Source organism: Grus americana, chromosome 25 (assembly GCF_028858705.1).
Source record: "Grus americana isolate bGruAme1 chromosome 25, bGruAme1.mat, whole genome shotgun sequence".
Taxonomy (NCBI): Eukaryota; Metazoa; Chordata; class Aves; order Gruiformes; family Gruidae; genus Grus; species Grus americana.
Genome location: NC_072876.1, coordinates 6,255,192 through 6,268,973, shown reverse-complemented (window position 1 = coordinate 6,268,973; position 13,782 = coordinate 6,255,192). Strand labels below are relative to the sequence as shown.

Here is a 13,782-nt window from a genome sequence, read left to right as displayed (position 1 = left end):
GGGGTGGTGAGGCGTTTCATGGCGACCCAGGGAAAATGGCCGCCAGCCCTGCCTGGGCCAAGGGGTGCTGTGCGCGGCACCCAGCAGCACCCAAACACCCACAGAGGCAGCAGACACCTGGTGCGATACCAGGTAAGCACAACTAGTGGCAAGAAATATATTTTTTTTTAAAATGGTTTTATTTGGAGAGGCTGGGTGGTGCAGATGAGTGTCTCCACAAGTGGGTGGGAAGCAGAGGTGAAGCCTGAGAAGGGGAGGGCGTCTGGCAGCAGCCCTGGCTCCTCAGCTGCTGTATAAACTCAGGTAGGCCACTCGGTCCCGGTGTTTCCTGAATTCTCTGTCTATGGTCAGCTAAAAGACAACTACTATCAGTTAGATATTAGCAATGGCAATTGCTTCAGAAAAGCGCAGGATGATGTAAGATGGTGTTGAGAATCTGAACTTATATTTTAAATCAGAAAGGTTTTCTTCTCAGCAGAGCTGCATGGGGAAGGCTGTGCTCTGGTTCTCTCACTTTGTGGATGGAAAAATTTCTTAATAGAAGTTTTTTTTGAAGGACTGTTAACTGTTTTTTGCAAACCAGCATTTTCTGATAGAAAATCACTTTGTATCTTATGCCTCAGGCTGGTAGAGCCACGTACGCAGCAGGCCAGTGGGGAAAGAATGACAAAACATAGTGCAAATGTGTTGAAGTAATCATACAATTTCCTTTTGCAGAAGCATTGAGACAGGAATAACATCCCCTTATCCCTGTCCTTACCTTCTGTACCTCCATTTTTAGCATCCTCTTTGCTGGCATCAGCACTGAAGACCAGTCTGGAGACCCAAACTTCATCGGCCAAGTGATTTTTTTGTGTAATTGCTTGTCTATTTCATAAGTTCCAGGTCTAAAAGAAACAGGCACAAAATACCTCATTTCTGGAGCTGGTGTATGATGTTTGTAATACCAAAATTTAGCAGCCCTACCTCGATCCCTGGGAGAAATCCATGTTGTGGTATTCTAGTCATCATGCTAAGTTAAAGACTAAAGCAGGGGAGCTTTCTGAAGATAAAAAAGCATTACCGGGAACTCAGTTACCTATCTCTCATTTGTGTCGTAGTATTTCTCTCTGCTAGTACTTCTGCTTATTATTAAAAGTGTGAGAAAATAAGTTACATTACCCAGGGAAAAATTCTTTATTTGAAGGCTTATCTGGAAATCGTGGTGTCTTAATGGAAAATGGAGCGTAGGCAGGCTGGCATTTCCTCTCCTTCTTCCAGAATGACTGGTACGTTGCTGGGCCGGGAGTCACAGTCTACAAGAGATAACATTTCTATATGAAATATTATTTTCTGCAAACCATTCCTACATGCTGTGATCAGCAGCCAGCTGGGCATTACAGACCCGCTGTTCAATGCATGCTTTGGCTACTCAGCCTAAAAAAAAATCAGAACAAGTCAGTTATGTACTCCCTGCTCCTTACCCAGTCTGTCCTGTGATGTGTCTCCTAATATATTCTAGAGAAGTTGGGCCAGAAAACGTAGCATGTTTGTTCAGGTAGTATAGCTGAGCTCCCTCCCTGATTTTGCCTCAATATGTACATTTACATGTGTGTGTATGTGATACAAAGGAATGTGTATGCACAAATGCATGTGTTGATGTTGCCACAGCTCATATGATCAGTCACCGGTCTCTAGGCTCTATACCTCCCACTCGGCTAAGTGTAAGGAGATCCATAGCTGCTGTATACATGAAGTTGGAGGCAGCCCCAGCAAATGTGATCGAAACTAAGTCTATGTTGGGAACAGCCTACAAATTCTTGCAAAGCTGCAGCTCTGCCTCTCTGAAGTGTGCTTTTCTTACCTGTGGCTCTGATACGAAACGCTGGGCTGTTCTTGCTCCTATCACATAGCCTTTCTTGCTCAGTGGTTTGTTTTCCAAAGAGTATCCGAGGCTGCTTTCCTGTTGTTTAAAAGCAGAAGTGTCTTACTGAGACTTTTAAGACACCATTTGCATCAGGGGAAGGGCAGAAGATGTTATTCCTATTGATTCTTCTAATTTCTCACTAATGTAGAGTGCTAGGGCAGCTGGAGCTTTGAGGGCTGGTACATTTGGAAGGGGAGGGGAATTTCTTTTTCTAAGTATATGTGGAGACCTTTACAATGGGTTTGTAGGGCAGGTGTGGGGAACTCTGTGTCCAGCTGGCCATGGTCCTATTGCTCCTGCACTGTGTGTCTTCTGTGAAGAAAAAGCTCAGAGCATGAAAACTGAACAGCTTACCTCTTGACCCAGGTAACAGCCTGGCCCCAGCACAGGGTCTCCCCTGATGGCTCCTAGCTGGATTCCCAGCCTGTCTGGGGCATGGTGGAGGGGGAACATTTTCCGCTCTTGACATGACCCAAATGAGATCTGCTTCTGCACATCTGTGAGACCAGGAGAGGGAAAAGCCACCAGTGTGATAAACCCACGTGGAGGTGACCACTTGCTGCTGTTTTCCTTCTTAAGTGTCTGCTGCTCTCTGCCTGAGGCCGACCATCCCCTTATCTCCCAGATGGGAATTTCCTCTGACCCTGGATATTTGCAAGGAGTCTGCCCTTTGGATGCCTGTTCTCTCCTGCCACACAGACTTCTTTTTCCCCAGCCTGAGCAGAGAGTAGCCTAGCAGCTCAGTTGTGGGGAAGGTTGCTGGGGAAGCCTGGTGACAATGGGGAGCTGTGCGAGAAGGGAAGCCCTTGTGCCTGTAGCTGTCCTGGGTGCACGCACCTCGCATGGCTCACCTCTTGGCTCCCACTCTGCTGCCATGCTGCCCTGCCAGACGTCAGGATGTGTGTGTACTCCAGTTGCTATAGACACAGAGCATGGGGTGCTGGAGGGAATGCTGGTGATGGCAGTGCCTGAAGGGTGCAAGGAAAAGAGGAGGATTAATAATGCTTTTTTTTCTCTCTCACTGACTGCCCCACTGGCACAGCAAGAAGGCCCTGGAAAGTGCCAGTTTATGGCTGTTTAAAAGGAAGAAGTTTGAGAACATCCCTGTGGATTGCACCTTTCTGGCTCCCACTCCGAGGAGCTGCTGTTTGCACGCTAAGTCAGTAAGGGAGAGGTCCCTGGGGAAGCAGGCTATAGGTTGTGCTGTCAGGACCCTTCTCTGTGACCTCTCTCGTGGCACAGCCTGATCTGCACCGTTCTTTGCTGTCTCTCTTTTTCCCTGTGCCTGGCTGTCAAGGTAGGGCAGTGAGAAACCCCTGGAAAATGCCATTCTGAAATTAAGCCCAGCTTGTGCATTCAGGCCCTTTCCTGAAAACAAGCGTTGAGTATCATGAGAGAATCAGGGAGCATCAAAATACTAAGAGCAAGATGAGTTGAAACAGTGAGGATTGTTGCTTTTGCAGAATACTTTATTTACTCATTCTGTGCAATTAGACCAGAGGGGTCTGTTTGCTGCAGTGGCATTGGTATCTTCATGGCCAGTTGCAGCAGGAGCAGCTGGTATCAAAGACGAGGCCGTCCTGGCAGCTCTGCACGAAGGTTTCACCATTCATGCAGTTGTAGAAGTTGCTCTTGTTGGTTGGATCTGCATAGATGCCGTTGGCCTTCCCAGCACAGAAGCTGCTCCCACCAGAGCCACCAGGATTGCTCCCTGAGCCCCCGCTCCCACTTCCACTTCCTTGGCTAGGAGCTTCAGTGACTGGAGGGTTGGGCTGAGCTGGAGGCACGCAGTCTGAAATAAAAGCAGGAAAGGGCTTATTTTTGTGTTGACAGTCTCTCAGCCCTCCTCTCCCTCCATAGGCCCTTTAGTGGTGGGGTCAGCTATTGACGTGCGTTCCCCCAAAGTCTCTTCTGGCTCACACCAGGCCTTTGAAACCTCTGGACTCAGGTCCAAGTTACAGTCTCCCTCTTTTATCCCAGGGGATGCAGAGTGAATGGATCTTTCCAGGGCAATCTCTGGTTGGGGCTTCCACAGGAAGTCTTTATCCACCAAGGCTCCAGAGATAAAGGTCCCTGGGTCTCTGAAGCCCTGCATCAGCAGTAAGCTAGGGAGTCACCTTCAAGAAGCACACACTACTCAAGCTACTCACCGCCATTTTGAAGACCAAGACCGTTCTTCAGGGTGGTGATCAGGGGATATTTGCCCTGCTTGCAGAAAGTGCCAGTGAAGTCATCCATATCAAGGGCCCAAACCATAGCACCTCCAAAATTGTTTTTCTTCAGCCAGTCAACCTGTCCAGTGCCAGAGGAGAAATCCCAGTTACTCCAGGGACTTGCTACTGCAGAAGGCCTCCTGCCTTATTATTAGCAGAGCCACACATGCCACCATACCTTGATGTTGAAGCTCTTGATGTTGTCGTAGCCAACCCATTCATTGCCTTTGTAAGCGTAGGGCACGTCTTGGGGGGCATCCCAAGCCTGAGTGGCTCCAGAGTCCAGGAACGTGCAGATCTAGGAAAAAAGGGGAGAGAGGGAGAAGTTAGCAAGTGTCCCACAGAAAAGGGCATATTCCACAGGTCCATGGGTTAAAATTTCCTTCCTGGGCAGCTTGAAGGGTGTTTGTGTTGCTGTCAGTGGCCTAGGTTTAAGGGAACTCACATACCTCGTAGTAAGCCAAGAATCCAGCCTGCTTTGTGTAAGGTCCAGCTGGCCCAGGTCCTGATGTTGGTGCCCCAACAGCAGTGTCAGATGGGTTTTGGAGGTTGAAGTTATGTCCATAGGTTGGGAATCCAACAAGGAGCTTTTCAGCTGGGGCACCATTGTTCTTCCAATAATTCATAGCATAATCCTGTAAAACAATCACCACAGCTAAAGTCTGTGCTGGGATCTGTAGACAGGAGAATGACTCCTTGAACTTCTGATCACTGGTGTCAGGATAATCATCTGTGACACAATCTTGGAAAATTTACTTACAACATTGAAGTAGACAAGGTCACCAGTGTCAGCTGGGCCTTCATACAGAGGGCTGTTCTCCCCTGTGTGTCCATCCCAGGAGCCGTGGAAGTCATAAGTCATCACATGGAAGTAGTCCAAGTACCTGTGGAGAACATTGCTTGTGTCTATGTCCTGGCCTGCTCAGTCACCCAGACCTGATTGTTCCTTTAGTGCTGGTCATTTGCCCCACCGTGTCCCTGGCCATGTCCCCACTTTCTGCAAATCTGGGTTCTTCAAGCTGGCCTGGTTTTGAGCTGGCCTTGAAAGTGCTGGAGCCAATTCTCTCCTCCAGTGGAGGAGGCAGAGGTCAAGGCAGAGTGGAAATTGCGATGGTATTGTGGGAACCGAGAGATGCTCCCCGACGACTTGAGCAGCCTGTTGTTAGGCTTCCCTTCCCAAGGTGTCCCCTTCCCCACCAAAGAAGCACCACCCTCATAGCGTTCTTGCCTGATGGAAAACCGTAGGCACCTCACATGCAATGAGGTTGGTTTCTGCCCGATAATGGCAGAGTTTCCCTTAACCACTTGAAGGAAGAGCACTTAAGTCACAGAAACGATACCGGAGGGTTGGCTACTCACTTTCCAAGCTCAGGAATCTCGTAGCCAGCCTGAATGTTGGAAAGTCCTGCAGCAACAGCCGCGGTGACCATGAGACGGGGCTTGTTGACCTGTTTGGCTTCCTGCTCAAAGGCTGCCAGCATTTCCTGAGGGATGCCAAGAAACAGCTCTTGCTGTGGACTCTCTGGGCTGAGGCTTCACAGCCAGAGCCGTGCAGAGCAGAGGGCTTGACCAAACCCTTCTGTTTCAGCCTACCTTAACCAGGACGGTAAAGAGAGCCTTGTCCTGGGCTGGGCTGCCCCTGGACCCAGGGTATTCCCAGTCAAGGTCCAGCCCATCAAATTGATACTGGCGCAGGAATTTGATGACGGACTTGATGAAGGTCTGGCGGTTCTCGGGAGTGGAAACCATTGTGGAGAACCTAGGGAAGCAGAGCAGGACAGAGTTAGGGTTTGGTTGGTGCCTCCTTCCCCCTCTCCCTCCCTTTCTAGGGTGCCATTATGGGAAGGAGACGGTTTGAACTTACTTGGCTGTGCCGAAATTCCATCCTCCAATTGCCAGGAGGGTCTTTAGTTTTCCATTCCTGTAAAGAGAGGAACAGGAACATGTTTCACTACAAGGAAAGGTTTAGTCTTACCAATTTCTGACACTACTCAACAGACCAACATAAAGCACAGTGTTCTTGCTTTTCTTGAAAGCATCTGGGGTAGTTGTCTTTGTAGGCCACGATCTCTTGGTGTGAAACCCAGAGAGCAAATCTGGAGCACGCTGAATCGCTGTCACCGTCCTCAGAGGACCGGTGCTGGCAGCCTGCCGTGCCCTGCCCTCCCTGAATAAGGGGGCAGGACCTGGGAGGGAGAACAAGTGATGCCCTTTGCTCTTGCTACGTACTGGTTCTTCAAGCCGTTGAAGGTCTTGTAAAGGGTCTCATCGTTCCATTCGTAAGTTGTGATCTCATTGTTGGACATCCCAGCAAAGGCGTAGATCAGATGGTCGCACAGGCACGGGTCGATGTTGTCTGGCGTGAATTTTCCCAGGCCAGGCCTATACTGGGCCCAGTTGGTGAAGTAACATGACAGCACATAGGCAGTGCCTGCAGAGAAATAGAGGAGCTGTGGTTGGGAGAGAAAAGAGCAGAGAGGACATGTCTCTGAAATGCAGAAGGAGCAAGCACATACCTATCTGGGCGTTCAGCAGGAGGGCCAGACCTTTGAAGAAAAAAGATAAAGAACAAAGTTTTTAGTGTTTTCACTTAGAAATACAAAGTTCTTGTGCAGGACTGGACTGAACCCAATATAACCTTATCTTGTGGTCACTTTTTTCTATATAAAACATACAGGAATCTGTGTATGCTCAAGCATTGGTTAGCCGAGTGTTTCTATGGAAGTGGTTGAAATTTGTTGAATGATTTCAGGCAAAAATATAGAAAAGAAACCAAGCAAGTGACAATGCAGTATTTTGATTTTTAGATATTTTTTTTTAAGACCATATTTCAATTTCAGTCAGCTATGAATTCTATTCCTTTTCAAAGCATAACATATCCGCTCCAGCAGTACTAAAAATGTAACTATCCCTCCTGGAAGTAAACTGCTATATCTTTGACAGAAAAGAGAGTGCAGCATTTTTAATCCCCCAAAATCTCCTGTATAGCCATGCAGTATAACAGTGAAGGAGCCACAGATACTTGTCATAAAGGCAGAGAACTGAGTTTTGAAGCAGGACTTACCGGTAAGCAAAGTGAGCTTGGCCATTTTTGACCAGGGCTGATCTGGTGCAGACCGTCTCCCACTTTTATACACTCCTCTCATGTCATGCCAGTCTTGTATCAACAAAGATGGGCAAACATTGTGAAACTTGGTAAAGATCAGTATCGCAAAAAAACGATACCAGCACAATGGGCCTTAACACTCCAGCTGGGGACACCACCGTTATCAGGCAGTGCCAGGTCGTGGTGCTGCGAGAGCTGTTGAAGAACAAGATTAGATGGCTTTTATTCTTAGAAATTTTGTCTACAACAACAGGTTTGGTGCCAACACTGGCAATTACGCAGTGATAGGTGGCCAAAGTGTTCACCTTGCGCTGTCATTGTGTCTGCCTGGAGGTGTAGGCACTGCCAAAGCAAAGGTGGTTTACGAGGGTTTGTCCCCTTGGCTGGGGCAGTCAGCGAGGCAGGACGGAGCAGGGCTTGGGCTCACAGCAAGGGTCTTTTTGGGGGACACAGGAACTGGGCTCAGTAGCTGTAGGCAAATTGTCCGTCGTGATGCAGGGGGCTTTGTTGCCTGAGCTGTCTCTTGCCCACACCGTCTTGAGGTGTTGTCCCTTCAGGGAAGCGGAGAGGATTTCCTGGTGTCCCATACCCAAAGCGAATCAGAAACAGCTTCTGCCGAGTCTGTCTTCCACTTGCGAAGCTAATTTTCTTCAGGCAGAAGCATTATTACTTGGAGGTCAAGCTCTATGAGAGAGAGCCCAGGGATGGAGCATCATGAGGTTACCTTTCCTCCCACTGAAGGAGATTTGTCAGGTTCTGGCACGGTGCTTGCACAGCCTTGCACCCATCTCCTGCGAGATGTGTCTGACAACTGACTCTCAGCAAACTCTCTAAAACCTGCTGTTTTCCCCAAAGACCTTCGCCATCCTGGCCTTGCTAACCTCGGTGTACGCGAGCCATTGCTTTAGAGAGGTTGTTTTGCTCTCCCTGCCCTTGCTATGGAGGTGAGGCAGGTCACCATGCAAGGCTGAACTGGGGAGAAACGTAAAGGTCAATGCAACGGCGCCGTGTGTTTTGGAGAGCCCTATCCTAGCCCTTATCTGGATGCAGGGGGGCGGGCATCGGGTCTCCTGGTACAGGGAGCTTGGAGCTGAGAGCCGGTACAGGCGTTTGTGCTGATGGCAGCGTCACGACAGCCAAGGTTCCTGTTAGCAGTGCAGAGACTGCAGTATTGTTAGGTAGATGGGCCCTTGGCGAGGTGTGTGTCTATGAAAGATCTGGCTTTGGATTTCCATGTGAAGCGAGGCTGCTTTAGATCACATGGGCGATGCAAAGATGCTGTTGAGCTATCATCAATGCATTCTGGGTTTATTTTTTGGATGAGAGAAGCTATAACGCCTGGGGAGAGCTATGCGTGTTTTGGGCTGCTGTTCTGATTGATGTTCCTCACTGCAGGCAGACAACTTACTGCCGCCACGGAGACAATCTGTTGCCAGTATGTTTTTCCTTCGTGTGGAGTGGTGTTCTTGGAAATTCCTTGGGACTTTTCCTATGGGATTATACCCCAGATATGTCTGCACATATGCATACACATATAGCCTATGTTGCCAGAGCTCCTATGATCAGTCACGAGGCCCTAGGTTTAGCACAAGGATTTACCTGCTGTGAGACTGTGTGTGTGGAGATCGATGACTTCTGTCCCCTCTGAGATTGATCTGTGTTTGCCTGTGTGCTGCAGCCACAAACACCTCAGAGCCTACTGGTTTTCCGGCATTCCCTCTGCTTCTCAAACAGAGTCTGCTTCTGAAAAGCAGTGGCTCTGCTTCTTTGAAACTCACTTTCTTACCTGTGGGTCTGGTAAGAAACACTGGGCTGCTCTTGCAGCTATCACAAAGCCTTTCTTGCTCTGTGGTTTCTTTTCCAGGGAGTATCTGAGGCTGCTTCCCTGTCGTTTAAGAGCAGAAGCCTCTTACTGACATTTGTAAGAGCCATTTGCATGAGGGGAAGGGCAGAAGTGCCTGAGCAGCAGCAGAGATCACTCCCACTCCTTTCTCTCCTCTGAGCAGATGCTTTTCAAATGAACCTTGGTTGGGAGAGGAGGCAGAACGGTTTTGAGATCCAGCCTTAGGCTGCCACAACGGGGCATGACTGTCCTTTGCTGCTCAGACCACAGAGAGGACTTTTGGGGCTCTAGGACGCACCGGGAGTCTGCCTGTGAATTGGTACGTGCTCAGCTGAACCATTCCTGCAGCAGGGAGTAATTGGTGTCTCATGGCCAGAGCACCAGGGCTGTGGGAGCTTTGAAGACCTTTTTACCCTTTGGAAGGTACTTTTCCAGGAGGAGAATGCTTTTTCCTGGACAAACGCACAGGCCTTGCTCTGCAGGGAGCCAGTCTCCAGGTTGTGCCACTGTGACCCTTCTCTGTGTGCTCCCTCATGGCACAGCCTGATATGCCCTGTCCCTCCCTTCTGCTTTTTTCCCCTCTTGGTGACTCCCCCACTGGCACAGCAAGAAAGCCCTGGAAAGTGCCAGTTTATGGCTGTTTAAAATACAGCTTGTGGATTCGGGTTCTTCCCTGAGCACATGTGTAAGTATCACGAGAGAATCAGGGAGCATCAAAATGTTAAAAGCGAGATGAGGTGAGACAGTGAGGACTGTTGCTTTTGCAGAACACTTTATTTCATCATTATTATTCCATGCAATAAGATCAGAGGGGTCTGTTTGCTGTAATAGGATTGGTATCTTCATGAGCAGTTGCATCAGGAGCAACTGCTATTATAGACAAGATTGTCATGGTAATTCTGAAACAAGTTTTGATGTTCAAATGTTGGTAAAAGCTGCTCTTCTTTGTTGAGTCTGGATGGCTTTGCCAGCACACAAACAACTCACACCACAGTCACCTGAATTGTTTCTCAGCTCATGCTCGCACTTCAGATTCCGTGTTTAAGAGCTACAGGGAATTGACGACTGGACTGTTTATAGGTCTAGCAGCCTGAAATGAAAACAGGAAATAGTTTTCATTTGAGAAGCAATTATATATTTATAATGGACTCTCCTCCCTACCCTTCTTCCATGGTCCCAAGGCGTTGTGAGCACACTAGCTTTTTATAGCAGATGTAATAAGCGCAAACCCCATGTTACTCAAGTTACTCACCACCATTTTGCAGGCCGAGACTGTTCTTCAGGGTGGTGATCAGGGGATATTTGCCCTGCTTGCAGAAAGTGCCAGTGAAGTCATCCAGATCAATGGTCCAAACCATAGCACCTCCAAAATTGTTTTTCTTCAGCCAGTCAACCTGTCCAGTGCCAGAGGAGAAATCCCAGTTACTCCAGGGACTTGCTACTGCAGAAGGCCTCCTGCCTTATTATTAGCAGAGCCACACATGCCACCATACCTTGATGTTGAAGCTCTTGATGTTGTCGTAGCCAACCCATTCATTGCCTTTGTAAGCGTAGGGCACGTCTTGGGGGGCATCCCAAGCCTGAGTGGCTCCAGAGTCCAGGAACGTGCAGATCTAGGAAAAAAGGGGAGAGAGGGAGAAGTTAGCAAGTGTCCCACAGAAAAGGGCATATTCCACAGGTCCATGGGTTAAAATTTCCTTCCTGGGCAGCTTGAAGGGTGTTTGTGTTGCTGTCAGTGGCCTAGGTTTAAGGGAACTCACATACCTCGTAGTAAGCCAAGAATCCAGCCTGCTTTGTGTAAGGTCCAGCTGGCCCAGGTCCTGATGTTGGTGCCCCAACAGCAGTGTCAGATGGGTTTTGGAGGTTGAAGTTATGTCCATAGGTTGGGAATCCAACAAGGAGCTTTTCAGCTGGGGCACCATTGTTCTTCCAATAATTCATAGCATAATCCTGTAAAACAATCACCACAGCTAAAGTCTGTGCTGGGATCTGTAGACAGGAGAATGACTTCTGTGAGACACTCTCCCAAAATATACTTACAACACTGAGGTAGCTGTTACCGCCATTGTACAGAGGGCTGTTCTCCCCTGTGTGTCCATCCCCAGAGCTGTAGAAGTCATAAGTCATCACATGGATGTAGTCCAAGTACCTGTGGAGAACATTGCTTGTGTCTATGTCCTGGCCTGCTCAGTCACCCAGACCTGATTGTTCCTTTAGTGCTGGTCATTTGCCCCACCATGTCCCTGGCCATGTCCCCACTTTCTGCAAATCTGGGTTCTTCAAGACTTCTTTTGAGCTGGCCTTGAAAGTGCTGGAGCCAATTCTCTCCTCCAGTGGAGGAGGCAGAGGTCAAGGCAGAGTGGAAATTGCGATGGTATTGTGGGAACCGAGAGATGCTCCCCGACGACTTGAGCAGCCTGTTGTTAGGCTTCCCTTCCCAAGGTGTCCCCTTCCCCACCAAAGAAGCACCACCCTCATAGCGTTCTTGCCTGATGGAAAACCGTAGGCACCTCACATGCAATGAGGTTGGTTTCTGCCCGATAATGGCAGAGTTTCCCTTAACCACTTGAAGGAAGAGCACTTAAGTCACAGAAACGATACCGGAGGGTTGGCTACTCACTTTCCAAGCTCAGGAATCTCGTAGCCAGCCTGAATGTTGGAAAGTCCTGCAGCAACAGCCGCGGTGACCATGAGACGGGGCTTGTTGACCTGTTTGGCTTCCTGCTCAAAGGCTGCCAGCATTTCCTGAGGGATGCCAAGAAACAGCTCTTGCTGTGGACTCTCTGGGCTGAGGCTTCACAGCCAGAGCCGTGCAGAGCAGAGGGCTTGACCAAACCCTTCTGTTTCAGCCTACCTTAACCAGGACGGTAAAGAGAGCCTTGTCCTGGGCTGGGCTGCCCCTGGACCCAGGGTATTCCCAGTCAAGGTCCAGCCCATCAAATTGATACTGGCGCAGGAATTTGATGACAGACTTGATGAAGGTCTGGCGGTTCTCGGGAGTGGAAACCATTGTGGAGAACCTAGGGAAGCAGAGCAGGACAGAGTTAGGGTTTGGTTGGTGCCTCCTTCCCCCTCTCCCTCCCTTTCTAGGGTGCCATTATGGGAAGGAGACGGTTTGAACTTACTTGGCTGTGCCGAAATTCCATCCTCCAATTGCCAGGAGGGTCTTTAGTTTTCCATTCCTGTAAAGAGAGGAACAGGAACATGTTTCACTACAAGGAAAGGTTTAGTCTTACCAATTTCTGACACTACTCAACAGACCAACATAAAGCACAGTGTTCTTGCTTTTCTTGAAAGCGTCTGGGGTAGTTGTCTTTGTAGGCCACGATCTCTTGGTGTGAAACCCAGAGAGCAAATCTGGAGCACGCTGAATCGCTGTCACCGTCCTCAGAGGACCGGTGCTGGCAGCCTGCCGTGCCCTGCCCTCCCTGAATAAGGGGGCAGGACCTGGGAGGGAGAACAAGTGATGCCCTTTGCTCTTGCTACGTACTGGTTCTTCAAGCCGTTGAAGGTCTTGTAAAGGGTCTCATCGTTCCATTCGTAAGTTGTGATCTCATTGTTGGACATCCCAGCAAAGGCGTAGATCAGATGGTCGCACAGGCACGGGTCGATGTTGTCTGGCGTGAATTTTCCCAGGCCAGGCCTATACTGGGCCCAGTTGGTGAAGTAACATGACAGCACATAGGCAGTGCCTGCAGAGAAATAGAGGAGCTGTGGTTGGGAGAGAAAAGAGCAGAGAGGACATGTCTCTGAAATGCAGAAGGAGCAAGCACATACCTATCTGGGCGTTCAGCAGGAGGGCCAGACCTTTGAAGAAAAAAGATAAAGAACAAAGTTTTTAGTGTTTTCACTTAGAAATACAAAGTTCTTGTGCAGGACTGGACTGAACCCAATATAACCTTATCTTGTGGTCACTTTTTTCTATATAAAACATACAGGAATCTGTGTATGCTCAAGCATTGGTTAGCCGAGTGTTTCTATGGAAGTGGTTGAAATTTGTTGAATGATTTCAGGCAAAAATATAGAAAAGAAACCAAGCAAGTGACAATGCAGTATTTTGATTTTTAGATATTTTTTTTTAAGACCATATTTCAATTTCAGTCAGCTATGAATTCTATTCCTTTTCAAAGCATAACATATCCGCTCCAGCAGTACTAAAAATGTAACTATCCCTCCTGGAAGTAAACTGCTATATCTTTGACAGAAAAGAGAGTGCAGCATTTTTAATCCCCCAAAATCTCCTGTATAGCCATGCAGTATAACAGTGAAGGAGCCACAGATACTTGTCATAAAGGCAGAGAACTGAGTTTTGAAGCAGGAGACTTACCGGTAAGCAAAGTGAGCTTGGCCATTTTTGACCAGGGCTGATCTGGTGCAGACCGTCTCCCACTTTTATACACTCCTCTCATGTCATGCCAGTCTTGTATCAACAAAGATGGGCAAACATTGTGAAACTTGGTAAAGATCAGTATCGCAAAAAAACGATACCAGCACAATGGGCCTTAACACTCCAGCTGGGGACACCACCGTTATCAGGCAGTGCCAGGTCGTGGTGCTGCGAGAGCTGTTGAAGAACAAGATTAGATGGCTTTTATTCTTAGAAATTTTGTCTACAACAACAGGTTTGGTGCCAACACTGGCAATTACGCAGTGATAGGTGGCCAAAGTGTTCACCTTGCGCTGTCATTGTGTCTGCCTGGAGGTGTAGGCACTG

The 13,782-nt window shown here is 48.5% G+C and overlaps 3 protein-coding genes across 3 annotated transcripts; all 3 read right to left on the bottom strand.

Annotated features, from left to right (window-relative positions):
• Window positions 1-282: 282 nt before the first annotated feature.
• On the bottom strand, window positions 283-2,782 carry PIFO (primary cilia formation). Its single transcript, XM_054804123.1, has 6 exons — window positions 2,758-2,782; window positions 2,261-2,403; window positions 1,844-1,942; window positions 1,162-1,295; window positions 761-887; window positions 283-351 (listed from the first exon to the last, which is right to left on the bottom strand). The coding sequence occupies exons 1-6, from the start codon at window positions 2,780-2,782 to the stop codon at window positions 283-285; spliced, it is 597 nt and encodes a 198-aa protein (XP_054660098.1).
• A 614-nt stretch (window positions 2,783-3,396) lies between these two features.
• On the bottom strand, window positions 3,397-7,265 carry LOC129196424 (acidic mammalian chitinase-like). The gene is made up of 11 exons (XM_054803875.1): window positions 7,184-7,265; window positions 6,636-6,665; window positions 6,349-6,550; window positions 5,984-6,040; window positions 5,713-5,878; window positions 5,479-5,603; window positions 4,880-5,003; window positions 4,569-4,754; window positions 4,298-4,417; window positions 4,057-4,198; window positions 3,397-3,698 (listed from the first exon to the last, which is right to left on the bottom strand). Exons 1-11 carry the CDS (start codon window positions 7,263-7,265, stop codon window positions 3,439-3,441), a joined length of 1,494 nt encoding a protein of 497 aa, XP_054659850.1. The 3' UTR covers window positions 3,397-3,438.
• Window positions 7,266-9,839: 2,574 nt separating this feature from the next.
• On the bottom strand, window positions 9,840-13,477 carry LOC129196421 (acidic mammalian chitinase-like). Its single transcript, XM_054803871.1, has 11 exons — window positions 13,396-13,477; window positions 12,846-12,875; window positions 12,559-12,760; window positions 12,194-12,250; window positions 11,923-12,088; window positions 11,689-11,813; window positions 11,109-11,217; window positions 10,833-11,018; window positions 10,562-10,681; window positions 10,321-10,462; window positions 9,840-10,158 (listed from the first exon to the last, which is right to left on the bottom strand). The coding sequence occupies exons 1-11, from the start codon at window positions 13,475-13,477 to the stop codon at window positions 10,151-10,153; spliced, it is 1,227 nt and encodes a 408-aa protein (XP_054659846.1). The 3' UTR covers window positions 9,840-10,150.
• Between the last annotated feature and the right edge of the window lie 305 nt (window positions 13,478-13,782).

Bases quoted from the DNA above. Each gene is read 5' to 3' on its own strand.
- LOC129196424 (XM_054803875.1), bottom strand. From the start codon at position 7,265: ATGAGAGGAGTGTATAAAAGTGGGAGACGGTCTGCACCAGATCAGCCC. The intron at 5,604-5,712 runs GTAGGCTGAAAC...GGCATCCCTCAG, and splicing joins TCTTTACCGTCCTGGTTAAG to GAAATGCTGGCAGCCTTTGA. The intron at 3,699-4,056 runs GTGAGTAGCTTG...CTTTTATTTCAG, and splicing joins TCTTGGTCTTCAAAATGGCG to ACTGCGTGCCTCCAGCTCAG.
- LOC129196421 (XM_054803871.1), bottom strand. From the start codon at position 13,477: ATGAGAGGAGTGTATAAAAGTGGGAGACGGTCTGCACCAGATCAGCCC. The intron at 11,218-11,688 runs GTGAGTAGCCAA...TGTTCTCCACAG, and splicing joins GAGATTCCTGAGCTTGGAAA to GTACTTGGACTACATCCATG. The intron at 10,463-10,561 runs GTATGGTGGCAT...GGCACTGGACAG, and splicing joins TCAAGAGCTTCAACATCAAG to GTTGACTGGCTGAAGAAAAA.
- PIFO (XM_054804123.1), bottom strand. From the start codon at position 2,782: ATGGCAGCAGAGTGGGAGCCAAGAG. The intron at 1,943-2,260 runs GTAAGCTGTTCA...TTTAAACAACAG, and splicing joins GCTGTTACCTGGGTCAAGAG to GAAAGCAGCCTCGGATACTC. The intron at 888-1,161 runs GTAATGTAACTT...TGTTTCTTTTAG, and splicing joins AATAAAGAATTTTTCCCTGG to ACCTGGAACTTATGAAATAG.